The 27,175-nt window shown below is 44.7% G+C and overlaps 1 protein-coding gene across 10 annotated transcripts in view; it reads left to right on the top strand.

The window, feature by feature from the left end:
* LMO7 (LIM domain 7) overlaps positions 1-27,175 on the top strand; it is a 195,668-nt gene that overhangs the window by 128,031 nt on the left and 40,462 nt on the right. For 6 of the 10 annotated variants that reach the window (XM_077343966.1, XM_077343965.1, XM_077343964.1 and 3 more), the window contains exons 10-17: positions 1,458-1,748; positions 2,078-2,227; positions 2,897-3,613; positions 5,643-5,672; positions 10,791-10,908; positions 17,608-17,750; positions 19,035-19,512; positions 20,685-20,984. In XM_077343966.1, coding sequence (XP_077200081.1) covers positions 1,458-1,748; positions 2,078-2,227; positions 2,897-3,613; positions 5,643-5,672; positions 10,791-10,908; positions 17,608-17,750; positions 19,035-19,512; positions 20,685-20,984 — 2,227 coding nt within the window. The remainder of the gene's footprint in view (positions 1-1,457; positions 1,749-2,077; positions 2,228-2,896; positions 3,614-5,642; positions 5,673-10,790; positions 10,909-17,607; positions 17,751-19,034; positions 19,513-20,684; positions 20,985-27,175) is intronic. The other 4 variants (XM_077343970.1, XM_077343969.1, XM_077343967.1 and 1 more) reach the window with 2 other exon arrangements.

Genomic DNA, 27,175 nt, shown 5'->3' with positions numbered 1-27,175 from the left:
TGAATAGCATTGCACAGGTTTAGCTCTTCCATTTACTCTATAAACATAGGCTTTGGTCCTTTTATTAGAATCAGGATAATTGAGTATAAACCTCTTACTTGCCCTTAGTTCCACTTCCAGCTCTGGAAAAAAGTTATACTATACTATATAAAAGTTCATATAAATCAAGTAGAACTTGTTCATATCCGTAGCTTTAAGACCAACTCAACTGTTCTAATACAAATATGATGATGTGTTAGATCTGTAGTCCCCAACCTTTTTATCACTGGGGACAGGTCAACGCTTGACAATTTTACTGAGGCCCAGGAGGTAGTCTTTTGCTGAGGGACGTCGCCGCCTCCTGAACTTTCCCGCCAGCACCCCTGACTTCCCGCCACCCACTGGGGGGTGCTGCCAGCAGCAGCTGTGCAGTACCACGCCGAGGGTGAGCCCCAGCCATGGCGGCCGCTAGAAAGCACCAAAGGTGAGCCGGTGGCAGAGTGGCAGGGCAACCCCCGAGGCAGCAGCCAGGGAGGAGGATGAGGAGGAGCTGCGGCCCGGTACTGAGTGATACATGGACTGGTACCGGTCGCCGGACCGGGGGTTGGAGACCACTGTGTTAGATCATTGTCTCGTAGGCTTGATAACTTGATTTTGGCTTGTTCTGCAGTTGTAGCGGAGCCGGTCATGAGGTGTGTGGCTTCGTTCTGTTTGCTTTCTTCTCATTTTGGCTGATTTCAACCGCTAAGGAAGTTTTGTAACCAAAATAAAATGGCACAGCAGAATGTGGCATTGCACATCTAGGTTAGATGGCTTGGAAGATTGGAAAGAAGCGGCCAGGCATTGATTGTGGATGAGTTGGCCCTGGGTGAAAAAGGACCTCAACTGAGCTTTTTAGCACATGAATTTCTTTATGTCCAGCAAGATGGTCCTTCTAGATATGAAACTCCAAGGTGCTGTCTAGGTGGCCCAGTTGCTGTGTTCAGTTAATGATATGTGGACTTTAATTCTGCGGATCCAAAGAGTTCATCCCTAAACTCCCTAAAAGCTTTTCTGTAAAAAATGCATTGAGGGCCGTGACCTGGATAGCCCAGGCTAGTCGATCTCATCAGACATTGGAAGCTAAGTAGGGGCAGCTCTGGCTAGTACTTGGACGGTTGGCCACCAAGGAAGGCCAGGACTTTCTATGCAGAGGCAGGCAATGGCAAGCCACCCCTTAAGCCTGTTGTAGCTTGAGGCAAAAAAAGCATTGCAAAGCTAGAATTTCTGCTTTAAAAAACACATACTTTTATAAGTCACCTGAGCTTTAGTCATCAAGTTCTTAACACTTTGTGTTGGCCAACGGGAATGCAGATCTTCAGTAATGATCCATCTACTTACTCTGTTACAGAAGTTTCCATGCTCAAAAAAATGTTTGTTGTGTACGCAGTAGAAAACTGGTTCTTAAAACGTATAACTTGACTGGATATTTTGTGCAGTAACCAGAGAAGAGCTTTACGACGAGAGATGGAATTCGAGTCAACAGCTAGCGTCCTTTCAGACCTTTCCAGCTATTTTGAGGAGGAGGAGGAAGAAAAGACCATAGGCACGCCAGACATCGAAACAGATGACCTTTATGTCCGCAAATTAAATGCTGCAATGTCCAGCATAAAAGATTCCTCTCATAGGTTTCTTCCCAAGTCTTGGACTCCAGGCGAGGAATTACATTGGAAAAAAGCTGATAGGATCTCTTTTTCCAAAAAATGGTATATGGACATTCAAGGATTCAGGTTTGTTGCCTTACCTGCTCTTTGAAATGAATAATCATCTTTGTATAGAAAGATTTTTTAATTAAAAACAAAACAAAACTGGCTCACATCAAAGAAGCTCTCTTTTGTCCAAAGAGGGTGCATTAAAAACTTCTTAGTTTACCATTTGTGGAAGTTGAAATGCTACCAGCATTTCAAGTCAACTTGGCATGCTGCTGTTCCCACAATTATTTTTAAGCCTTGTGTATTGAAATAAATAATTTGTATGCAGTTTTGATGGCAGAACTCATGTGGTCCTTGGCTCCCCCCCCCCCTTCTGCCTCTTCTCCAACCTCCGTGCTACTTTGCAGTAAAAAAACAGATTCCGAAGAGCAAACTGCAGAAATCCAACCGAGCAATATCACCAGTGGTAGTTTGGATAATGCCTGCAGAGAGGATGCTGCACAGTCACTGACGCAAGATGCCGAAAGAAATATTAGAGGCTCTTCTGATCTCCCAAGGTTGCTACAATTGCATGACCTGTGCTATCTTGTGTGTTGGGGAAGCTCTGTTTGCTGAGTCGTTAAACGAACCGGTAACCAACGTGGTTTTAACCCTTGACACTGTTGTCCATACTTCGTCAGCTTACCAAATTCGCACTACTAAAGTAAATGGAATCGTCGTTTTCTGCTTGCTCGCCCGTGCCCCCTTGCATATTTCGTGCAGTGGCCGGTGTGTGTTGCTGCCGCTGTTCTGGGATAAAGCCGTGGTCCGTAAAGACGTTGGAATGTAAGCCAGCCGCGTTCTAACCTGTGCAGTGGTGAATGGTGATGCTTTGCAGTTGTGGAGAATGCGCATCTCTCCGTTTGCAGATTTAAGCCCTGTGCAACTTCAGGTGATAAACTTGCCCCTGGGCTGTCCCTCTTCAGATGGCAGCTCATGATTAAGTACACCATTAAAAAAAAAAAGAATTACATACAGAACTGTTGTGTCAGGGACGTGCTGCAGTTTTCCGTGTCGCACCTTTATTTGGTGTGTATTGAAGAAGCAATTCAGTCTTGCATGGCTTTTACGTACAGTCCGAAATGCCGCAGAATTAAGCCCAGAATCACTGCTTCGGCGAGAACTGAATCTCTGTGTTTAGTGGTTAATGCAACTGTAATCTTGTTTGCATTTTTTTTATATCTCAGTCAGTTTTTATTTCTCCGGGCACTGCAAAAATATTCGGATGACTACCTGTCCTCCAAAACTAGGACCAAAATCGATCCGACTTCAGGCCCTAGGCTCGTAGCATACAGAAAAAGCAATCATGTTAGGCCTGGATGTGACCAAAGGGATGCTGAGAATGGAGATTTCTACCCAGATTTGGAGAATGATGATTTGTTTGTTCGCAAGACTGGCTCATCCCATTTGAATCCGGTAGTTATCCAAGATTTTGAGTATCTTAGGAATTCCTATAAACGAGGCCCTCACTTAGAAGGGGAAATAGTTCTGCAGCCCAGAGAGGGCAAGCCTGTAATTCCAGATTTAGAAAAAGATGATCTGACGGTCCGTAAGGTCCAGCTACGGAACAGAGAAGTGTCCTTGTCAGGTGCCCCGGATCGGTACCAGCCTGCTCTTTTTCCGGATCCTTGGAGTCTTCCACCCGAAATCCAGGCCAAATTTCTTTGTTTGCTTGAGAAGAAGATGAGTTCAATGAATGAAAGTGGTGGAAAGATCTTACCGCCCACTTCGTGCCAAAAGAAAGATGATATGCTGACCCGCAAGATAGAACTGCTCAACGTGGGCCTTAATGTACAGCCCGTCAGCTTCTCCCCGGGAACCTGCAGCCCTGAAGATTTAGAAAGATGGGAGGCTATCAGACAGGCCAGCAAAATCAAGCACAAGAAACGACAGATGGTGGAAAGGTTAGCTTGGGGCTCTGCATGGATTGTGCTTGTATTTAAAAGTATTCAGAAGATGTGGGTTGTGATGATGAAAGCATCGTGTCTTCTGTGCATGTCTTAGCGTGAAACTTTGACCTGTTTGGTTTTATGTGTGTGTGTGTGTATCATTCTGTAAGTCCTTGTGTCGGTTACCAGATTCATCAATGGTACCAAAGTTACTTTTCAGAGGTTATAGAACTTGTTCAGTCACTGGACTAATGTAACTCCCCCTCCTGAATTACCCAACCCTTGCCCCAGTAAAGGACTAGGTGGAATCTGTTGCTCTTTGTGATAACAGAAATAATGCAGTCAGCCCTATTTAGTTACCCGTCTGTAGGCATTTGTGGAAATATGCACACCTCCAGTCCTGGAGTGCTTCGCTAACAATAAAAACTCTGTTCTCGCCTGTGACCTTTTCTCTAGAACTTCCTTATGAAAATGTAAAGCTTTTAAAGCTGTCATGTTGAGAGACATGCCTGTGGATGAGGGGGAGGAGCCACACTGAAATTCATGGTGCAACTTTCCTAGAATCTTTGACTTCAAGGCAAATGTGCCCCCAAATCTGTGTGTGCGTGTCCCCCTTCAATCTCGTAGTCAAATGAAAGGCCTGCCTAGGTTTCTTTCTGTCATTGGGCTTAACAAGAGGCTCATTTTTGTGCCTAGCCCTGTCTTTTTAGGAGTGCTTCTCAGTTTCTCCTGTCCTACTGTTGGGTCAAAAAAGACTGGATTTGGTGAATTAGTAACATTTCCATTTGTTTTATTTTTTAACCCTGCCTATTTTGGAGACTGAGCACTTGCCTTGATACCCATTAATGTTTTAGTGGCATCATTTTAAAAAAAGGTAAGATACTGAGATAGCCTTAATATGGGAAGATTTTTACTACCTTTTCAGAAGATGCTCGGACTGTAGTGAGCAAAAGGTGGCAGCATTGGCAATGCCTGTCTTCATGAAGAGACAGTCCTTGTCTTGCCTAATGTGGTTGCTTGTGTTCTCCTGGTAAAGTGTTCGTTTTGCATCTCGAAATATCTGCATCCATTTTGTTCATCTGCTTCTTTGGTGAACACTGTTTTGTTGTTCTAAAGAACCCTTTGTGCATGCTTCATTGGCAACATTTGTGAACGTTTGCGGTTCTGAATCTTTTTGTTTTGATCATATTTTGAAGCTTAACGCAGTTAACAAAACTGAAGGAATGATTAAAACTCATGTAGTGTGATGTCTCATTTGGGTTCTCCATGGCTGCTTCCTCCATCCTCCTCTGGTGTTGTATTCATTTTTGCAAGATATCCCTCTCTATGTGGCCTCTTTTCCTACATGCCAGTAATGTAGGGGATGAACTGGATTGTGGCCCTACTGTTTTATTTTGTGACTGTTTGAAGGGCTTGTTATAAGAACATCTAAATCATGAATTAATGCCTGGGACTTCAACGTGTTAAGCTTCGATATGTCTGTGTGTTTGACAAAAGAATAAAATATGTTAAGCCATGGTTCAAAGAAACTTCAAGATGGGTAGTCGAATTAGTCAGTCCATAGCAGTAGAAAGCAGCCAAGAGCACCTTAAATTTGTAGCAGGATTTGAATTTGCATGAGTCACTGCTCATATATCTGACAAAGTGAGCAGTGCCTTACAAAAGCTCATACCTCACCACAATTTTTTAAAAGTCTTTAAGATGCTACTGGACTTTTGCTCTTTTCGACTGTCAAAGAAACTTGTTTGCCCCTCCCTTTTAATTGGAAGCTGGGTGGGAAGCTTCCTTTATGTATTTTGTGTATATATGTGGTCAAGCCGGAATCAGGAAACAATATTCCTGCACGTTGAGGCCAAGTATTCAAATGGTTCTCCAAAACCTCATCGTCAGAATTTTCAGGTGAAGACCTCATACTACTTCCTCCTTTGGCAATTTAAGAGTTATTGTTTTAATCATCCCATGCTTTAACGTCATTGTCTTGATTTTACACACTGTGAAAATGGAGTGGGTTAATATGACATTGTTCTGGTTTTCTGATCCCCAGGCTATTTCAAAAGCTTTCTGATGAGTATGGGTAAGTTTGATGATGGAAAGAAAACGCAGATGTACCCCATCGTAGAATGGATTAACCCGCCTAGCTTGTGCATTCATAGCAGTGGCTGAAAACTTGTGCTTGAGGGAACTTGCGCATGCTGCTTTTAATACTTCTGTGCCTGGCTGGTTTGCAGAGCTGTTCCAGCACTAGGTTTGGAAGGTGCTTTCACTGGCAAAAGAGTTGCATGTATGAGAGACGAGGGCAGTGGCTCCTGGTGTCTTAAAGTTTCTCTATTGACGACTCCTGGCATGCGGTGTCCTTCAGACAGAGTGTTTGCATCTAGCCTGGGTAGCTGATGTTTTTTTTTTCCATGGCTAGCTCCTTATACTGGATGGCAGCTGTTGACCATCTGCCCAAAATGTTAATGACTGACATTTTGCTGCCACAACACCATATGTTTGTGCATGGGATGCATCTACCGCTGTGCCAATAAAGTGTTACCAACTGTGGTGCCAGTGTTGCAGCTTGTTGTACTCCCCCCCCCAGTACTGTAAGTCTTTAGGGTTGCCAGGCCTGGATTGGGGAATTCCTGGAGATTTTGGGGGCGGAGTCTGGAAAGAGTGGCATGGGAAAGGGAGGGACCTCAGCATGGTACAGTGCCGTAGAGTCCACCCTCCAGAGCAGCCATTTTCTCCAGGGGAAGGGATCTCTGTTGTCTGGGGATCCATTGTGAAAGCAGGAGATCTCCAGGCCCCATCTGGAGGCTGGCAACCCTATAGATTGTTGTAATTTAATGTCTTTATAGTTCATCTTTCTCACTGAGACTCGAAGTGGATTGCACAGTGTGAATCAATAACAGTCCATATGAAGAGACATAGATAAGGACGGCATAGGTTGATAAAGTGAATATGAGGAGCTGCCAAGTGAGCAATGGAGTTGGACTAGCATTACTGATATATTGGGCACAACACAGTCTGGAAATAGTGAAGAAAACAGTATTACATTAATAGAAAACATTGGAATGGCGCCAGGTGATACATGCTGCTGACTGGAAATACATCCTTTACAGAGTGGTCTGATCCACAGTCCCTTTTCCCTTTATAAAGCCATTTTGTTATAGGATAGCCCTGTTTTCCTTATAGAGGAGCTCTCCTGAGCAACATTCTCTTTACATCATTTGCATAAGGACAAGCCCCCATGGGTTTTTCAGAGGCTTAACGTCATGAGTATGGCACACCTCCCCCCCCATAGGCCTTGAAAAGCGCTGACCAGCCATGAAAATAGGCAACATTCACATCATTTCTGATGTATTGTCGAAGGCTTTCATGGCCACCACCCTCTGAAGCAGCGTATTCTATCAACAAACAGCCCTACCAACAGAAAATGCTTTCAAATATTTACGTTTCCTGTAAATTGAACCCATTACTCTTGGTCCATTTCTCTAAGCCAGCTTGGTGTAGTTGTTAGGAGCATGGACTTCTAATATGGAGAGCCAGGTTTGATTCCCTGCTCCTCCTCCACATGCAGCCAGCTGGGTGACCTTGGGCTCGCCACAGCACTGAGAAAACTGTTCTGACCGAGCAGTGATATCAGGGCTCTCTCAGCCTCACCCACCTCACAGGGTGTCTGTTGTGGGGAGAGGAAAGGGAAGGCGACTGTAAGCCACTTTGAGACTCCTTTGGGTAGAGAAAAGTGACATATAAGAACCAATCTTCTTCTTCTTCAGCTGCAGTAAACAAGTTGTCCCCCTCTTCAACATGTCTACCTTTTACATAGTTAAATATAACTATCACATCACTTCTTGCCTTCCTCTTCTCTGAGCTACACATCTCCAACTCTCTCAGCCTGTCCTTATAAGACAAGCATCCTAGTCACCCTTCTCTGAACACATTCCAGGTGAAGCAGGTTTGCCCAGATGTTGCAGGGAAGGGAGGATTAGACTATGGATCCTATTTCTGGTAGCAGTTGCATCTTTTTGCAGGCAGCAGCTCAGTCTTTGAAACAGGGTGCAAGTTTGTGAAATAGGCTGCTAGTCTTAGGAAGCTGTAATTGCCCTTTTGTGGCTAATTGTTCACTTATGATAATGACAAACCATAAGTTATATTTAAGTGTACTGGTTTCCTAGACAGTCATTCCAATCAAAGGCCACCCTTCTTCTAAAAAAAGGCCGTCATTTTGATGAGCTGTTCTGCTCCAGATGATATTTACATCAGTGCCATGAAAAGCTTCAGGTCCCTGTTTCTATACCAGCCTTTCTCAACTTTTATACTGTTGAGAAACCCTGAAACATTCTTCAGGTTTTGAGAAACCCCAGAAGTGGCACAATCGTGCAGAATATGGTTGGGAAGCAGAGCTGTGTACATGTCTACCTGGGGCCCTCCCCCTCCCATCACCTCCAGGCCCATCATTGGCCATTTTGGGAGGGAGGGGCAAGTCGACATGATCATATATGGTCAGGTCACACCATGAATGTTTAACAAAATTGAAAAATATATTTTAAAAAATTAACTCCTACCCATTTGGAAAACCCTTCCGGGGCCGTCAAGAAATCTCAGGGTTTCATGAAACCCTGGTTGACATGATAAACATCTGTTAAAATGATAGGACATTTTTCTCTGGGCCTGTTGGCAACAAGAGGATATCTTTGATCTGTTGTGAATGGCCCTGAGTTGGCTGGCCAGGAAGTGCAGTATATAAGCCTAATAATAAATCAATTAAAAATAAATAAATAAAATCTCTGGCTATTTGCTTCATATGATACTGTGTCATCCTATTTCACGTGGCAATTTCCTTCAGGAGGCAAAATGCTGTGCTGTGGAATAGATAAGACCCTGCACGTGTGTTTTGTGACTTTTTCCACTCTTTGTGTACTGCACCTTGTGCTTTCTTTGGCAATGTCTTCCGGAAATGGATCAGTTTTGCGATAAGAGTTCACAGAGCTCCATAAGAAGTGGCATTACACTGCCAAAATCGGCAAGGGTTTGAAACATATCAAAATACCAATTTTCTTAGATGTGGTTAAACCTAGGCAATGTGGATTTTCTGTGTTAGTTAAAGCACATTTATTAATAAGTTATTAGTTGACTTACTCCAAAGTGTTGTCATAGGAGGTTTTCAATTGGCTTATTTAAAATATTAATTAAAAATATATATTTTTTAAACCCTTATAAATATGTTTACCTTTTTACCTCATGACATCCTGTGTTGAGATGAAGGGTAGAGAAAATTACGGAAGCCAGGAAGGAACAACCAGCGCATGGAGAAGGACCATGAATTTCTTACGCTTATCAAATTAACCAAAGCGTGTTCACGGAGGTGTACCAATTAGGGAGGCCAACTCATTATTACGTTTGCTTAGGACTACACTCATAATCCAGGTCATGGCTGGGATTAGTCTACTTTTCTGTTTAACAAGTCAGAAAAGAAAGGGAGAAGAGAAGAAATCTCGGAGGGAAGCTGTATGTGATGTCGCAACCAAAAGCACAGGGTGTGAAAAAGTGACCTGTCTTGTGTTGGTCTATTCAGTTCATAATGGTTTGTTTTTTTGGAAGTACGTTTCTTTAAAACCTTGCCCAGGACACTAGGTGCATTTTTCTTGCCAAATCTCAGTTAGTGGCTCTATCATTTCACCCTTTAGGAAATGGTTGCTGGCAGACTGTTGTATGATACCTTCAAAGGAAAGTGAATGTTCATTTATCGTTTCCTGTTCTCTAGGGAAAAAATGGCTCTCAGTAACTTTGTACCCTGACCCGTGTTCAGTATCACAGTACAAAATACCTCCTACTTGTTTCTTAGGGAGCTTATCTGAGGTACTAATGAAACTGAGCAAAAAGTTGTTTTTGGTAGAACTGTTTCATAGTTTGATGAAAGAAAACAAAATTGTCTTTAGCTACCAATCGTATCAGATGCAATTGTACAGCACAAGACACAACACATTATTGTGTGTGCGCTTCCAGGAATTGCGGCAGTTAATTTGGCACATATCGATGCCTGTTAAGAAATTAAATTGCAATAGGATTTAGAGCAGCCTTTCTCAACTTTTTTACCATTGAGAAACCCCTGAAACATTCTTCAGAATTTGAGAAACCCCAGAAGTGACACCACTGTGCAGAATGTGGTTGGGAAGCACAGCTGTGTTCACGCCCACCTGGAGCTCCTCCCCTTCCCACCCTCTCCAGGCCCGTTTTGGTAGCGGGTAGGTCAACATGACCGTATATGGCCATATCACCTGATAAATGTTTAACAAATTTTTAAAATATGTTAAAATTAATTAGCTCCCTTCCATTTGGGAAACACAGCCAGGGCCATCAGGAAACTCCATTGTTTCACGAAACTCTGGCTGAAAAAGCCTGAGTTAGAGGGAAATCAGTCTGGGTGATTCTCCCCGAGCGACACGTACCTTTTTCTTCCTGTGTCCGCAACTAAGTAAAGTTTGGAAATATATGGCTAGAATAGGATCTGCATTGTTGATAGACAGTTCCTGTTTCAGATGAGTGGTGTTCCTGATGCAAATACTACTGCGGCATACTTCCTATAGGTTCCTGAAGGCTGCCTATTAGGGTTGTGCACTCCGGTGCGGTTCGGCCATAGCACTGGCTTCCTCGGGCTTCAGTGATCACTGAAGCAGCCGAACCGCACCAGAGCATGCAATCCTAGCCTACATTAGTTGTCTTTTTTAGCTCAATACCCATGGTCACTAGAGTTGCCAAGCTCCATGTGGGGCCTCAAGAGCTGCCAGAATTGCCACTGATATAAGCTCCCCTGGAGAAAAGGGCTGCTTTGGAGGATGGACTCTATGGCATCCTATACTGCTGATGCCCCTCATCTTCCCCAGGTTCCACCTCCAAAACCTTCAGGTATTTCCGGACTTGGAGTTGGCAACCCTAATGGTAATACAATCTCGGGGGTACAGAACTGGGAGAGAGAGCTTTTTAATAATGGCTTCCAAAAAGCTTTAAGAAATTGATTGCATTGTGCATTCTGTTTTGTATCATAGCTGGTGGTTGTCTATAAAGGCCAGTGCCTCTCCAAGCTTACTTTTCCTCCAGCCTCTTGCTTCCATTATTTGCTACTTTATAGTTCAGCTCCCTCTCCTGAAGGCTGTGATCTTCCCTAGAGGCAAATTGGAACCTTTAAAGTAACCGTGTCTCTCCTTAGGAGCAAATCCTTGAACGACGTCAGCGCAGAAGAACTCCAAACTATCCGTCAAGTACGCTATGAAGAGCTACAGAGAATACGGTCGCAGATGCAGGAGCAAGATCAGCAGTGGCAAGATGTAAGTATAGGAAGTTAAAGTGTGTTGTTGAATCACAACCAACTTTTAGTAACCTCCTCATGGGGTTTTCAAGGGAAGAGATGAGCTGATGGGGTTTGCCGTTGCCTTCTTCTGTATAGCAGCCCCAATCTTTCTTGGTGGGCGCCCCTCCGAGTATCAGCCCCGCTTTGCTTCCAAGTTGTGACCAGGGCAGAGTCTGCACTTACTTTGTTTATTCCATTGGCAATCCTGTTGAATTCAGATCTCTTTGAACTCGGGTCTTCCTCTCCCCCCTCCTCCCCATTGAAACAGGAAAGTCTTCTGCATGTGGTTAGGGAGGCTCAGAAGGTGGGGGGAGGGCTCTTTCTTTCTTTTCTTGAAGCCTCTTTCTTTCTTTTCTTGAAGGGGGGGGGGAGAGGAGCCAGGCAGGGAGCCTCTTTCTTTTCTTGGAGGGGAGGGGGAGAGGATCAAAAAAGGCAGAGGAGGAAGGAAAAATCCAGGACCGACAGAAGTTGAGAGAAGTTAGGGGCTTCTCCTTTAAGGCTAGCGCATCACATGACCAGGTGTAGCCTATCAGAGGTTCTCTACCATGGAGCTTTCTTTATTCAGGATTAACAGCAGTCTCAGATAAAGCACAATAAAGGTAGGGTCACTCCGGATCAATCCTTCTTTCTGCAGAAGGAAAATTAAAATCGCCCAAAATCCAAACAGAAATCGCATTCTGTGTAGAGGGCAGGGACTGAATCGATCTGGGGTTGGAATAAAAGCTCCGTGCAGTTTGCACCCAGGTCACACTAGTCTGGGCTACAAAGAAGGTGCCCATGTTTTCTGTTCCATAACAGTGTGTGTGAATAAACTTAGAGGACTGCTAAAGCATTTCTTAGCCCTTGTGTCAGCAGAAGAAGTGCACACAATTGCTTTGGTATTTATGGCCCAGTCTGCACGCATTGGATAATGCACTTTCAATGCACTTGAGAAGCAGATTTTACTGTTGCAAAATCTCAGTTGCAAAAGCTCCTTGAAAGTGCATTATTTATTGATTTGATTTGATTTGATTTCTATACCGCCCTTCCATATGGCTCAGAGCAGTTTACATACAACATGGGGGATACGTGGAACGAATTAATATATAATATAAACAAATTTGTGTGTTATCCAATGTGTGTGCAATCTGGAATCTTAAGCTATGGATGCAAACTAAGAGTAAAGTTCCTTCAAAGTCCTTTGCGATTGTGTTTTCTTTTGGTGTGGGGTTGGGCAAAGTTGCTCCATAGTGGAAGGCCCCTTTCTTGTTGTTCTGAGGAATATTCTGAACTTCATAGAAGTTCAGAAGTGGAAACGATCTCTCGGCAGTTACTGGTGACTCTCTGAAATTCAGCTTCCATTTCAGAGGATATGTTTTTTTGCTGCTAGACGGCAGGGTCAATGAAACATTAGACATTGTTCCTGGCTGCCGTGCTTATCAGCTTCCTCAAGATGTTTGTCTACCTTTTGTAAGAGGAGACCTGTGTGTTGACTCTCCAAACTTGTGCCTAAAATATCATGAATACGGGGGTCGCATAGGGAGATTAATGGGTCGCCTGCAGAGATGTTTCATCTACTGTGTTCCCACGTTGTTTTCTCTCAGCTGGACTGCTTGCTGGCCATTGGGGGTTGGGGAAAGAAGGTTAGAAAAGGGCTCCTGGTAGAATTTGGAAAATGTTTACCCTTTTCTGCCTGGTGATTCTCTACTACCAGACCCCAATCCCTTCTGTTCTCCTTACAGGGCTTTTGGTTGGGGCCATTGCTAACATCTGTCCTTCTACCTATTTATAGCCCCGCCCATCCATCTGTCTATCCATTAATCTCAACAAAACAAAATCAGAGTCCAGTGGCCCCTTTAAGACCAGCAAAGGTGTATTCAAGGTGTGAGCTTTCAAGTGCAAGCACTCTTTCTCAGACTAGCTCACACCATGAATAAATCTTTGTTGCACTGGACGCTGATTTTGGTTTGTTATGCTGCTTCAGACCAGCACGGCTACCCACTTGAATCTATTCATGTATCTGTTTACTCCCAGACCAGCCTGACTTTTGGGATAATCTGTATGGATGTTCTGTGGAGGAGCTTGTGTCTGCTAATTTTTAACATGTATGTTACCAATTTTAAATTAATTTAAAACTTAAATTCTGTTCCTTTTAATTATTGTATTTTATATACAACTTTGTACACCTCCCTGAGCCGTTATGCCAGGAGGGCAGTCTAAAAACACACACCAGATGGATGGATGGATGGATAGATGGATGGATGGATGGATGGATGGATGGATGACTGAATGAATGAATGAATGAATGAATGAATGAAAGAATGGTATGTTGAAGAACTTTTCTCCCCTTATGATGCCCAGCTCAACCCTTAAATGAGTCAGTGTTTTCTCTTGGCATACAGCAGCTTTCTCTTGGCATACAGCTTGCCCTCCAAGGTCATCCCCTTCCTTGACCAAACGCCCTGGTTGGGGGGCTTGGAATCACCTGTCTCTTCCATGGGGGCAGAGAAGCACCCTTCTCCTGGTTAACTTAATACTTAACTTGATTATGAAAAATGTGTTCACCAGACTGTCATTTCAGGGTGTAATTTTCCCAACTTACCAATCAGTTGCAATGTTAGGCTAGGATGACGGCTTTCAAAGTGTCAAAAGTCCTGACCTGAATAGCCGGATCTCATCAGAACTTGGCAGCTAAGTAGGTTCGGCTCTGGTGAGCACTTGGATGGGTGACCACCAAGGAAGTCCTGGGTCGCTATGCGGAGGCAAGCAAAGGCAAACCACCTCTAAATGTCTCTTGCCTTGGAAACACTTTGGGGTGACCATAAACTGCTTATGACTTAATAGCAAAACAACAAAAGCAAACACCAAAGCCTTGTATTGACCGACTTCTTTTGGGACACCTGCCAGTAGAATTTTGCTTATCTTCAACAGCAGGTTTCTCTGGAATGGAAGTTATTTGGATGTTATTTGGATGTTCTCATGAAATTGGCTCTGGCAATGGGTTAAGTTTGGTAGCTTAACCCATTGATGGGACCAGATTACTATTGTGCATAACTTTCCTTGGTAGCCATAAAGATTACTTGGCCTGCTATCGCCTTCCTCCCAAAGGGGAGAGATCTACAGCTCCTGGGGACCGGACAGGGCTATCTCAAGACATTTTTGTGTTCTACTTCCTGTGCAGTCTGCCTTTCTCATGGAGACCCAAAGCAGGGTGCAATTAAAAATAAGTCAGGAAGAACAGTACAATACATGCAGCTTAAAAAATGAGAGAACATTGCACTTAAAGCAATGTATAACACAGACAGTAAAGCATAAAAGCATAAAAAGGGTGCCATATAGAGGATGGAGCAGAGTTGTTCTCTCTTGCCCCGGAGGGACGGACCAGAACCAATGGGATGAAATTAATTCAAAAGAAATTCCATTGAAACATCAGGAAGAAGTTCCTGAGAGTAGAGTGGTTTCTCAGTGGAACAGGCTTGCTTGGGAGGTTTTGGGTTCTCCTTCTTTGGAAATTTTTAAACAGAGGCTAGATAGCCATCTGACGGAGAGGCTGATTCTGTGAAGGTTCAAGGGGGTGGCAGGTTATAGTGGATGAGCGATTGGGATGTGAGTGTCCTGCATAGTGCAGGGGGTTGGACTAGATGACCCAGGAGGTCCCTTCCAACTCTTATGATTCTAAGAATTACAACACTGGGAAGCAATGCAGTGAAACCTTGTGTTTCATAGAATAAAGTAAATAAATAAATCAAGATGCGACATAGGAATAGTGAACTTTTCATTGTACTGTCCCCACGCCACTTCTAATTTAGCTATTTATTTTATTTATCAGCTGCCTTTCCCCATTAATTATCCTAAGTTTGCGTTGTTTTCCTCTCCTCCATTTTATTGCTGCAACAACCCTGAGAGGTGGGTCAGGCTGAAAGGGTGTAATGGCCCAAGGTCGCCTGGCAAGTTTCCATGGCAGAGTAGGGATTCAAACCTGGGGGGCTTTTTGCACGCCTTCAAAATCGCACAATGGTTGCCAATTGGAAACGCTATTGATTTGCCATAACGCACGACGTCGTAGACAATCTGCAACACTCCTGAAACCGATCAGCAAAAAGCGCTTCGTTGTAGCGCTTTCAGGGGAATCCCAAAAAGTGGATTCACCCTCCGGAAAGCGCTACACTCTTGCAACCAATCTGCAACACTAGCGATAAAGACCTGTGCGTTAACATTGTTGCGGTTTCTTCAAAGTCCCTCCTCCTGAGCCTGTCCTCCAAACTTCCGGCGAAGCGATCGCCATTTTTTTTTCTCCGAGCGAGCGGGGATAAACGCACCAGCGAGCCTCTTTCTGTTTAGAGGCTTCCCTGGCTTCAGTCCTTCACCTTTAGTCACTAAGCACAAACCACATAAAAGCCCGTTTGCTGAAATAAAGTCCCTTTATTTTTTACACATTAATTCAGCCGAAAATCGGGCCCGTGAGAGGGGGGGGGATTTTTTTTTATCACTCGAGGCAGCGTGGCAACGATCATACGATCAAACGACAGCTCACATTAGGCAGCTGGATGGGTCTCTCCGTTGCAACGAATCTACCCAGATTCGTTGCTATGGGTCTGTTTTTTTAAAAAAAAAAACCTTTCTTAAAGGGAAAGGGGCTGTTTGGGAGCATGCTAACGGCTGCCCATTGGCTGCTTGACGGCCAGGGGCGGGACGAGCTTGGCAATAGCGCTTCCTTTTCTGCCGAGACCGGAAGCTGTGGGAAACGCTACAAAATGCAACTGGATTCCACTACAAAGGCAGGTATGCATAACGACGAATTCCACTATTTTAAATGGCGATTTTTCATTCAGTGACCAATTTGCAACAAAGATCCCGGTGCGTAAAGCCCCTGGGTCTTCCAGATCCAGCACACTGACACTCTACTGCCTTGGCTATCCGGTTGGATGTGGACATGAAGAAGGAATTGTCCTTCTGAACAGTTTTTCCTTGAGCAGTGTGGTAGTTAAGAGTGTAATTCCCCGCTTCCCCACATGCTGGGTGGCCTTGGGACAGTCATGTAAACGTGAAACTGCCTTATACAGAATCAGTGTTTACTCAGACTGGCAGCGGCTCTCCAAGCTCTCAGGCACAGGTATTTCACATCACCTGCTGTCTGATGTTTTATCTGGAGATACCGGGGATTGAACTGGGGACCTTCCGCATGCCAAGCAGAGGCTCTGTCACTGAGCCATGGCCCCCCTCTCAGAATTGTCTCAATCTCACCTACATTACAAGGTGCCTGTTGTGGGGATAGGAAGGTGATTCTAAGCAGCTCTGAGATCCCCAAAAGTAAAGCAAGATAGAAATCCTACTTCATTTCCTTTGTCTATAAATGAGTGGGCAAAGTGTAGCAGCTGCAATTGGAAGAACTAGGAGAAAGGCAGCCTGCCCGGAGGAGGGCAGCTGTGTTCTCCAAGTTTTTGAAGACTATCTCTTAAATTCAGGTGCCAAATTTGCCTATATTACAATATTGGGTTGAGCCTCCATTGAGACGATGCAATACAAAGGACAGCCTAAAATACTCCGCTATATTCAGTTTGAAGCAGACACAAATATTCGGAGCTTTAGAATATTTATTCAGAATATAATTTAGAATATAATTCAGAATATTTATTCATTGATTTATTCCATTTTTATACGGCCCTCCCTTGCGGCTCAGGGTGGTTCACGGGGAACATGAAGTCCAGTGACAGATGTAACATAAATGCAGTAACTGCCTCTATGAACAATGACAGCAACTTCAACACATTTAACATTCCCACCAGAACCCCGCAGGTTGGTCAGGTCGGGATTGCCCAGGTCAGGATTGCCCCACGATGTGTCTGGTGGGCATATCTGGATAGGAGGGGGGTTCTAGACAGGGGTAGTCAACCTGTGGTCCTCCAGATGTCCATGGACTACAATTCCCATGAGCCCCTGCCAGCGAATGCTGGCAGGGGCTCATGGGAATTGTAGTCCATGGACATCTGGGGGGCCACAGGTTGACTACCCCTGTTCTAGAGGGCCCAATAGATACAATCTGGCCCGGATTCCCAGATCGATCCCTCCTATGTCCAGTTATCCATCTGCCTGCTTCTTTGGACTATCCAGTGAGCGTGTATGGGAAATAGTTATTACATTGTATCGCCATCGTCGTTATTGTCGTGAGGGGAATTTTAATGTTTTAATGTATCGATTTGTATACAAAATATTGTCAGCCGTCGCGAGCCGGTTCTCTGAGAGCGGTGTCCATACAAACCTAATAAATCTAATCAATAACTATCAGTCGCTTTTGTTCTTCTTTGCCTGAGCAGAAAAGGTTCATAAAATCCCACTTAATCATTGCTATGAAAGACTTGAAGAAATATTTACGTGACTGTGTGGTTGTTGTTGGTACAGGGAGTAATGGACTTTTCTTTTGCAAGCTCCTTGCTTCGCTTCTGATTGTCCTGCCTATGGCTGGCCTCTTCAGCTGCAGAGAAATCAGTTGCTTTCCAGTTCTGTTTGAGCGAATTTTGTTAGGGAGATACCTGAGAACGCTGGAACCTTAGATGTGCGGAGCGGAATTAGGGCACCTGAGCCTCCAGTCCAAACGAGCAGTCTCGGATAGGTAACAGGACACATGACCGCTCACAGGAGCAGGTCTCTTACCAGCGGCTGTCGAAAACACATTGCCTGTTTATGTGATTTGCACTAGGATTTGGCGAAATGGAAGAACCGGCGCAAGAGTTATACTTCTGATTTGCAAAAGAAGAAGGAAGAGAGGGAAGAACTAGAGCGGCTGTCTTCTGAGAACTCCGAGAGGCGCAGCAGGACACTGAAACAGATGCAGAAAGACAGGTAATGTTTTTTGAAATTGTGATTAGTGTTTTTCTCGAGTCCTCAGCATGTTTGTTTGGAGATCAGCCCCAGAGCGTTCAGATGTCTTCGAAATATCCTTAAGGTTGGAGTCTCTGGCATGCAAATCCACGTTCAGCCTTTTTATTTCTTAACAAATTTATTTCCCCCCTTTTAATTCAGAACCCTTAAAACATTCTCTGCTAATAAAAATTATTTGCACATGGAACTTTTTAGAAGAAGAAGAAGAAGAACAGTTGGTTCTTAAAGGTTCCTCACCCTGAATGAAGTCATTTTGAGCAATAAGTGAATTTTTAATTCAGGCTTTCTCTTCCAACTCCAGCGATAAAAAGGTTTTAATTTCCACTCTGGCCGTAACCCCACTTTGGTTCACCGTAAAGCTGAGTATGCTGGAGTTCACAATATCGATGCTTTCTGTTCAGTTGCCTTATTTGCAGATGGCATAGGGTTGTTAATTGGATTTCATTTTCTTGTTTAACTGCTTCTGGTAAAAATAACACAGGTGTCTGAATTTTATTTTCTTGTTTAACTAGTTTGAGTAAAAATTCCAAAGGTGTTCAACTGGCTTTGTAAAATAGCCTTACAGAGCTCACATCTGGCTGTTAACCATCTGTGGCTTGAACCACACTGTGTTCCCAGTGGAATACAGGACAAACGTAAGCCTTTCTTACGAGGTAAAAAAATAAACCCTGCAGCTGCATCAAGTGTTTTAGGACAGTATAGATTCACCTTGTTTTAAATTAGGGACCCATATTGAGACAACCCTTTAAAGTTTTTTGTTTGTTTGTTTGTTTGAAAAGCTCCCATTGAACTGCAGTAAGAAAATTATTCATTAGTCATCATGTCAGGTAGTCATCCTTTCCTAAGACTGGCCCGAGGAAAACAGGTCATTACTTGACAATATTTATTCTTCTGAAAATAAAGATGGGTCTTCTTTGTGTGAAAAGGAGAGAGAGAGCTCATTTTCACACGTGTTGGATAAATGCACCTTCAGTGCACTTCAGAAGTAGATTTTCCTGTGTGTGTGTGTGTGTGTGTGTGTGTGTGTGTGTGTGTGTGTGTGAGAGAGAGAGAGAGAGAGAGAGAGAGAGAGAGAGAGAGAGAGAGAGAGTGTTTAGGAGTTTAAGCATGAAGACTGAATAATAACCCAGAAAACGTGCACATTGTTCGGTCTCCATTTTAGAATGGGTTGAATAGATGATTGGAAGAAGCCCACCTGTTTCCTTAGGTCACTAACTGGCTACTGTGCTTTTCTTTGGTCCGCAGGGAGGACAGAGATCAAGAGCTGTACAGTGGTGTTAGCCAGCCGCGAGGGAGACACAGGTATTTGTCAAACGACAATGTGTTCAGCGAAGAGGAAACGCCTTCCGCCCCACTGAAAGATCCCCACGCTGAAAACAACGCTGCCACCAGTTCTCTGAAAAGCAAAGAAAACGGCAGAGAGAACGATCGGAAAACAGAGACTATCAGCGTGAGAGTTGAAGCGAGAGTTGAAGCTGCAGTTCCGTCTCAAGCTCCAGTTCCGTCTCAAGCTGCAGTTCCGTCTAAAAACATGGGGGAAGAAGAGAGCCAGCGGCCTTTGTCAGCATACTATTCAGTCAGTGCGCCAATTGGGTCGGCTCGTGTTTCATCTCTCCCGAGAACTTACACAAAAACAGATACGGCCAGGCTGACGTCTGTGGTTACACCTCGGCCTTTTGGGGTCCATTCAAGAGGAATCTCGTCTCTTCCCAGGTCGTTTACGGTAAAAACATTCATTGGATGATCTTTGAGGGTAACCGTTCCTAGCATTTGTGGGTAACGATGGCAAGCATTTTCACATTTTCCATTATTTTTTAAATGCATAAAGCAGGAGTCCCCAATCTTTTTGAGCCTGCTGGCACCTTTGTGATTCTGATTCCGTGGTGACGGGTGCAGCTATAGAATGGCTGCCATGAAAGATATTCTGCAGGCAGTCGAGCAGGCCACAAAATGGCTGCCACGGCCTACCTCCAGTCACACAAGATGCTTGTGCTGTGGTGGCCTGCCAAAATGACATTTTTATAAATTTGCAGAGTCAATCAATTCTCCATTAGCCAATCAGAAGCCTGGCTGAGCAAAAACCTCATATGTTCCTGGTCGCGTTCTTAAAAGTGTCTGCCAGGCGCCAGGAAAGGGATCTGTGGATGCCACAGTATCCCCAGGCACCATGCTCGGAACACCCAGTATAAGGTGTAAACCAGGGGTAGTCAAACTGCGGCCCTCCAGATGTCCATGGACTACAATTCCCATGAGCCCCTGCTAGCAAATGCTGTAAATGTTGCAAATGCTAAAGAAATATCTGTGTTAAACACTGCCCCCTGACAGCAAATGCTGCAAATGCTAAAGAAATGCTAGCAGGGACTCATGGGAATTGTAGTCCATGGACATCTGGAGGGCTGTTGTTTGACTACCCCTGGTGTAATCAAACAGTTCCGGTGCTTAACACAGACATTTCTTTGCTAACAAATACATTTTAAAGCTCTCACACAACAGCGGGTGACGTAAAAATAAAATAATGATAACAAGAGCTGTTGCAGAATATGAAGATTAAACAGCTTTTTGGGTATTCTGGGTCTTCAGTTATATCTTGTGCTGCTGTTTTGGCATCATTGTGTTATGCTATCCCCGGTCATGATCTTTAAAGGGTGTGCTTACCTAATTGCACTGCTGCATTGCCGTGTTTGCAGGCTATTTTTCTCGAGATTGTTGTGATAATCATCATTTTATAAAATGCATTAATAGAGATTCTACTTGGCAGTGTGTGTTGCTAGATCGGGATAAAATATGAAGAAAGCTGGAGTCCAGCACTATTTAGTGTTGTGCCCACTTTAGAAACACGGCCTTAAAAATAAACTCTTAAAAGTTGCAGATGTGAAACTTGTGTCTCTCTTGCAGATGGATGACACCACAAAATTTAATGGAGACGTTGACGCGTCCAAGAGAGCTCAACGTATGTTCACCAGCAATTCGTTTTCTAAAGTGGAGGCCGGGCAAAGCCCGTCTTTGAATGACCTACAAAGCGCAGAAGCAGACAAGTCTAGGACAAGAGACTCACTCATGGAGAACACCTCCTCTGCCTGCCAGGCTGCAGATATCGATCACCTGGGCCCTAAATCAGAGCAAGATGTAGTTACAGCTGTATCTTCAGCGGTGGAAGAGAGAAGCCTTCAAGGACCAAAGGCTCCCCGAGAACAAGTGAGTACAGAAAGACCCAATCTTTCTGTTTGGTGATGATTCAAATAACTGTTCTGTCAAGTTGCCTGTTCTGATCAGCTGTAGCAATGAGCCACCACAACTGAAAGGAACTTGGCTCTGTTTAGCTCTCCGAAGCGCTCTCACCTTAGCTGGCTTCATTAGTGTAAACAGTGTGCTAGGAACTCCACAGGAACATGTCCAAGTGGCATGGACTTTGACTGGAAGTGTTCAACCAGTTGATGGTGCAGGGGTGGGTTGGGGAGGTAAGTGAGAACGGGACAAGTGTCAGCTTGGCTTGGATAGGACTCCTCAAGAATGGCTCTGAGGAGGAAATAAGTTTTGTGGAAGAGAGAGACATTCTGGGGTTTTTGGACCCCACTTTTTACAACCCGAAGGAATCTCAAAGCAGCTTACCATTGCCTATCCTTCCTCTCCCCGCTCAGTCACCCTGTAAGGTAGGTGGGACTGAGAGAGCTCTGAGAGAACTAGGACTGGCTCAAGGTCACCCAGCAGGCCTCATGTGTCTCAAATTGTCTATCCTTCCTCTCCCTGCTATAGGCACCCTGTGAGGTAGGTGGGGGCTGAGAGAGCTCTGAGAGAATTGGGAGTGGCCCAAGGTCACCCAGCTGGCTGCATGTGGAGGAGTGGGGAATCAAACCTGGCTCTCTGGATTAGAGGCTGCTGCTCTGGCATCATTGCATTTTACTGTCCCAGCTCATGGTTTTTAAAGGGTGTGCTCACCTAATCAGACTACTGTATCACCACTCTTAACCACCACACCATGCTGAAGAGGGAGCTGGAAATTGTCTTTATGTAAGAACCCTAGCATGGGAAATGGAATGTGGAAGATGCCTGAAAGTCTTTCCATTACTGTATGAAACCCCCGAGCTACCTTGGACTTACACTTTTAGTGGTCCAACTGATCTTTTTGAGATGAACAGTCCAACAGATCTTTTCAAAATGAACTATCTCCAGGCATGTTTTCTGGTTCATGATGAAAACTGGTGAGAATATGAACACTACAAAAATTAATTCTAGTGACAGTGTGACTATCACAGAGTATGTGGAACAGTACCTGCTCTGGGGCAACTTGGTCCTGGCCCCCACTCCCCCCTGGCCTCTCTCCCCTTACCTTGCACTTCCCCGACCTCTTCCCTGGTCCCTCCCCCCTCCGTCTCTCTCAGACACACATAAACACAGACACAGAATCCTTCACCTTTCCCCCCTTACCTCTTGCTTTCCCGATGTCCTTCCTGGTCTCTACCCCCCTCATAGTCACACACAGGCATAGACTCCTCCCCCTCCCACTCCCCCCTTCCCTCTAGCCCTTCCCTCTTGCTTCCCCGACATCCTTCCTGGTCCCTCTCCCCTCCCAGACACAAAAAACATACTCAGACTCCTCCCGCCACACCCTCCTAGCCTCTCCTCCCTTACCTCATGCTTCCCTGATGTCCTTCTTGGTTCCTCCCTCCCTCTCAGACACAGTCTCCTTCCCCCACCCCCTTTCTCCTCCTTACCTCTCATAGCAGGAGGGCCGCCGTGTTCTATGGACCTCTGCCACCTCAGGTGGCTGGCCTGAGGATGGCAACTGCGGGACTCCTTCAGGGCTCCGGCAGAGCACCAAACTGGGCTAAGAGCTTGGCCTCACTGCTCTGCTCTGCTAGCTCCACCTACTGTCTTCCAAGGCCAGTCCTGCTCTCCTGAGGATGGGACTGGTATTGGAAGATTGGCAGCAGCAGCAGAGCAGGGAGGCTCAGCACTGAGCTCCACTCAGTGCTCCACCACCCATCTTCCGAGACTGGTCCTGCTCTCCTGAGGGTGGGACCAGCCTCGGAAGATAGGTGGAGCTGGTGGCAGCGGAGTTCCAAGAGGGGCTCAGTGCTGGGCCTCTCTGGTCTGCCACCACTGCTGCCGTCTACTGTTGCATTCCCTGAGGCAGGACAACAGACGTCATATCTGTTATCATTTCTGTTACAGGGGGCACAGCAGTAGATGTGTTCCACATCAATAAATAATAATACAGCTTCTGAAATTTGAGCTTGCCTTGTTTGAGTACGTGCTGCCTTCAGCTCACCTTGTTTGCAATGCAAAGCAAGCAGTGTTGCAAGCAGTTCAGCATTTTTGCAGGGACTGCGTTTGGTATGTTCTCTGGCTGAATAGTTGCTGGTCAGTGTGCATCGTTGCTATGCCCTGAATCATCACAGAGTGTCTCTTTTAAAAGCTACTGTTGGGTCGTATGTGTGAATTCTGCAGCGGCCACCAATGCTCATCATCATTGATTGTGAGCTTCCCTCCCTCCTTCCCCAGGCTCTTCACAGACAGGAACCTTTTCTTTGTGGGGGTCAACTTCATTTCAACTTTTTAGGCTTGGGGGCATGCCCCCCAACCAACTGTTACCCTAACAGAACCCTCTTGTAGCGGTAGAAAAGAATAAAGCTAGTGTCACCTTAAAGACAAACATAATTTTTGGTAGGGTATGAGGTTTCATGTGTCACTGCTCATTTCTTCTGATACAGCCAGAAGGTGAGTCCATCTTTCCTATATATTGGGAAATGGAACGATTTCTGATGGTGAATGGCATTAGCAGGCAAATGACAGTAGCAATTGAATGACAATAGCAGGTGTGTCTAGATTAGGTGTGATATACAGAGGGGTAGGAGGTGTGGAGAGATGACCATTGATAATGAGCCAGGAAACCTAGGTCTTGATTCAGCCCAGAATGCATTGTCTTGAGCTTCAATATCAGTTACAATTCAGCCAACTCTCATTCTAATCTCTCTGAGGCATTTCTTTGTAAGGGAACTGTTACTTTCCTGTATACATTCACATGAAAGCATATATACCCAGAATAAAACTTTAATAGTATATTTCATAATAAAATTTTATTTCTAACCCACCCTTCCATATTGCTCAGGTCGGGTAATAGCAATATGAGACATTTAGTCATCATAATTTTTAAAACATTAATAATCTGAATTATGCCCTCAGCTAAAATTTCAGACATGATGAAGGTATCAGGAGTTGGTTTCCCGTCTTTCCCCTGCTCCCCCCAGGAGTGAGGCTAGTCTCTTTGGTAGATGTTATTTTGGGCCCTGACCATAAAGCCGGTGGAATAGTTCCTGTCTTGCAAGCCATACGGAATTGACCAAAGTCCTGATCTCCCCCGGGAGTGCATTCCACCAGGCTGGGGCCAAGGCAAAAACATCCTTGTCCCTGGCTGAGGCCAATTTCACCTCTTTTGGGCCAGAGATCCTAAGCAGATGTTGATCCAAAGAGCATGTTAAAGCTGTCACTTGTTTTGCTGCTTCAGACCAACGTGGCTACCCACCTGAATCAATCCTGTTTGACTAACTCCTGCCTAAGGTTACTGCTTTCAGTGAGTTCAGGTTTGGGGTAGCTCTGTTTAGGATTGTGCTAAGTGTGTTTGTACCGTGCTTTTCACCCACAGAAACCAAAAAAATAGTTTGGAAGAAGTGATTAAGAAGAGGAAGAAGTAAAGGCAAAAGGGAAAAAAATATCAGAGTCTCTCAGTGAAACCGTTGATGGTCCTACAAGCTGCCAGAGCAATGACTGGCTGGATGGAGCAGGCTTTTATTTCAATTACCATATATACCCGCGTATAAGCCGTGAAAAAAGGTGCTGAAAAACTAGGCTTATATGTGAGTATATAGGGTATATACCCCCTGAGCCCCCCCCCCCGTCAAAAGGATTTGAGAGCTTTGTATCTGTTGAAAATTTATTCCAGATTGAGAGACATGTGTTTTGTTGGCTTTTCCTTCCAGCTGGATGGAAGATGGGTTTGGGATAGTGGCAGGTGTGGCAAAGGGTTGTGGGAATTAGTTGATTCATCTTTTGTAATTTTCCAGTGGTCAAAAATTCCCACCACACCAAGTGTTGGATGGTATGGGTCACACGTGGTGAATAAATTGCATCGGACTGAATGTGTGCACACTGTCAAAAAAGGCATCTTTCTCTTTTTCTATGATGGCTTGTGCTTATCACAATTGGCCAAGGCTTCAGAGGTGTTTCCTGTTATCTGACTAAAGTAAATCTGAAATCACTCAGAGTGTTTCCCTCCCGCAAGGACAGATCGGATAAGAAAGGCTTAGAAATCTAACTTGCAAAATCTTACTCTGCTTCTTTATTTCATTGTCCAAGCCAGTCCATGAACTCTGAAGGAAACTCAACTTGGAAACAAGTCTCTTTGATAACTTTAAAGAAATCCTATACTGCAAGGTCAGGATCCCAAGACTGGGCATGAATGGGAGGAAATTAACAGGGGAGACAAAAGCAATTGCCAATTTGTGCAGTGGCATAGGCTTCTCCCATGGCGGAAGAGATTTAGAAAACTGAACATGGGCTTATCTCGTTGGCTGTGGGAATTGCTCAGGTCAAAAGATATCACCCCAAGCACAAGCAGCATGCCTGACTCTTCCAAGTGGCTTTCATGAGCTTGGGTTGCAGTTTGAATGCTGCAGAAGTGGTTTGACTCCTATTAAGAATCAGTCTTGCCCTTGGGTTTCAGTAGATGCAGTCAGGACCTGAGCCGCTGCTGTTCCCATTTTCTCTAGTTATGAATCTAAACAAAGCAGGTTGTCAGCAGCCAGTGGCTTCAACGCCATTGTTCTCTTTGAGAATTTTATGCAAGGGGCTTGAGGGCTGCTTACCGAACAGCATTCCTTACATTCTTAGCAGTATTGTCGATGAGATGGCATGGAATTGTTATGTGTGGAGTCCTCCCCTAAGTGAAACTATTTCCCTGCCCAATTTATTAACTTCTTGGTGTAACTTAGTGCAGCTTTCCACTGGGTTCGTGGCAGCCTGAGTTTTCTTTCCCAACTCCAGCTGTGATAACGTCTTCAAAAATATCTGTTCCTATCAGCCTCTACCACTTCCATTGTAACTGGATTTCCTATCAATATTTCTTTAGGTGGCCAATGCCTAGAACTGTTTGAATTGCAGACGGCATTGGCATGTTTCTTGCAATACACTACTTTTTATAAGTTTAGAGTTGTATCCGAGGAAGGCTGCGTGCACATGAAAGCTCATACCTTGAATAAAACTGTGTTGGTCTTCAAGGTGACCCTGGACTCTAAATTTGTTCTGCTGCTTCAGACCAACATGGCGACCCACTTGAAACTATTTTTTATATATATGCTAGGGACTAACCCCACTTTAAAAACAGGCTGGGAGACACTGGGAGATCCTCCCCAGCCAACTCTTGCGATGGGCGGCAGGGAGCTGACAGCAGGATCCCCACAACTGACCCCACCAGCTCTCACCGTGGGAGGCTGGGAGCTGGCAGCAGCAACCCTTTCCCCAGCAGCTCTTGCCACATGGGGCTGGAAGCCAGCAGCAGACCTCCGCAGGAGCTCTGGCCGTAGTCGGCTGCTACGGCAGCTTGGGGTGCTACTAGCCTCACTGAACACAGTTTTTGTTCTGTATTATCGAATGTTCTTTCACAGGAAGAGCTACATTCTGATGGAAAGGGAAGCACAGCTGTGATAATATATCCCCAGTCCTTGGTGGTAGAGCTGGCTTTTTGTTTAGAGGGATTAAAAAAAAAAAAAGGCAGGAATCATTACAAAAAACTGATCCTCTACCTGTAATCCATCTCATTTTACCACCTCAGTTTTCTTATCACCTCACTCCTGCTGGGCATGATTCAGTAGTGTCTGAAGAAGATCCTACTGGGGGAATTAGGGGATGTGTAGTTGGCATATTTAGATAGGAACTGATTGACGCACAGTTTGTCGCCTTTGGATGAAGAGAAGCCGTTAGGATCCTCTCTCTCTTCTCTTCTTTAAGTAGTTGTTTCTCCTCTTAATAAAACCTTTTTATTCTTTAAGCCTCTTGGTGCTCTGCCCCTTTGCATATTTAAAATCTGCCCACAACTCTCCCACCTCATTCTCTTTGCTATAAGTAAATTGAGCAGTATTCTTTGGTCTCAAGATGGCTTTATTGTCTTCTTTCTCCTTTCTTCCTACCATAATCAGGTTAGCTCTGCAATAACAGCATCCAGCACAGGCAAATCTAGGTTCTCCATTCACGAACCTCTGGCTTAAGCCAGGTGTTAGAACAGGTGAAATTAACCTTTAATACTCCTTTTCTGCCATCCTGTCACCACAGAGGTAGGGTGATCCCTGAAATGTTTTCAAACCAAGAGACGTTCAGAGGTGGTTTGCCATTCC

The sequence above is a fragment of the Paroedura picta genome, chromosome 6 (genome assembly GCF_049243985.1).
Source record: "Paroedura picta isolate Pp20150507F chromosome 6, Ppicta_v3.0, whole genome shotgun sequence".
Taxonomy (NCBI): domain Eukaryota; kingdom Metazoa; phylum Chordata; class Lepidosauria; order Squamata; family Gekkonidae; genus Paroedura; species Paroedura picta.
Note: the sequence above shows the minus strand (reverse complement) of the source record. Positions and strands in the feature narration are given on the sequence as shown.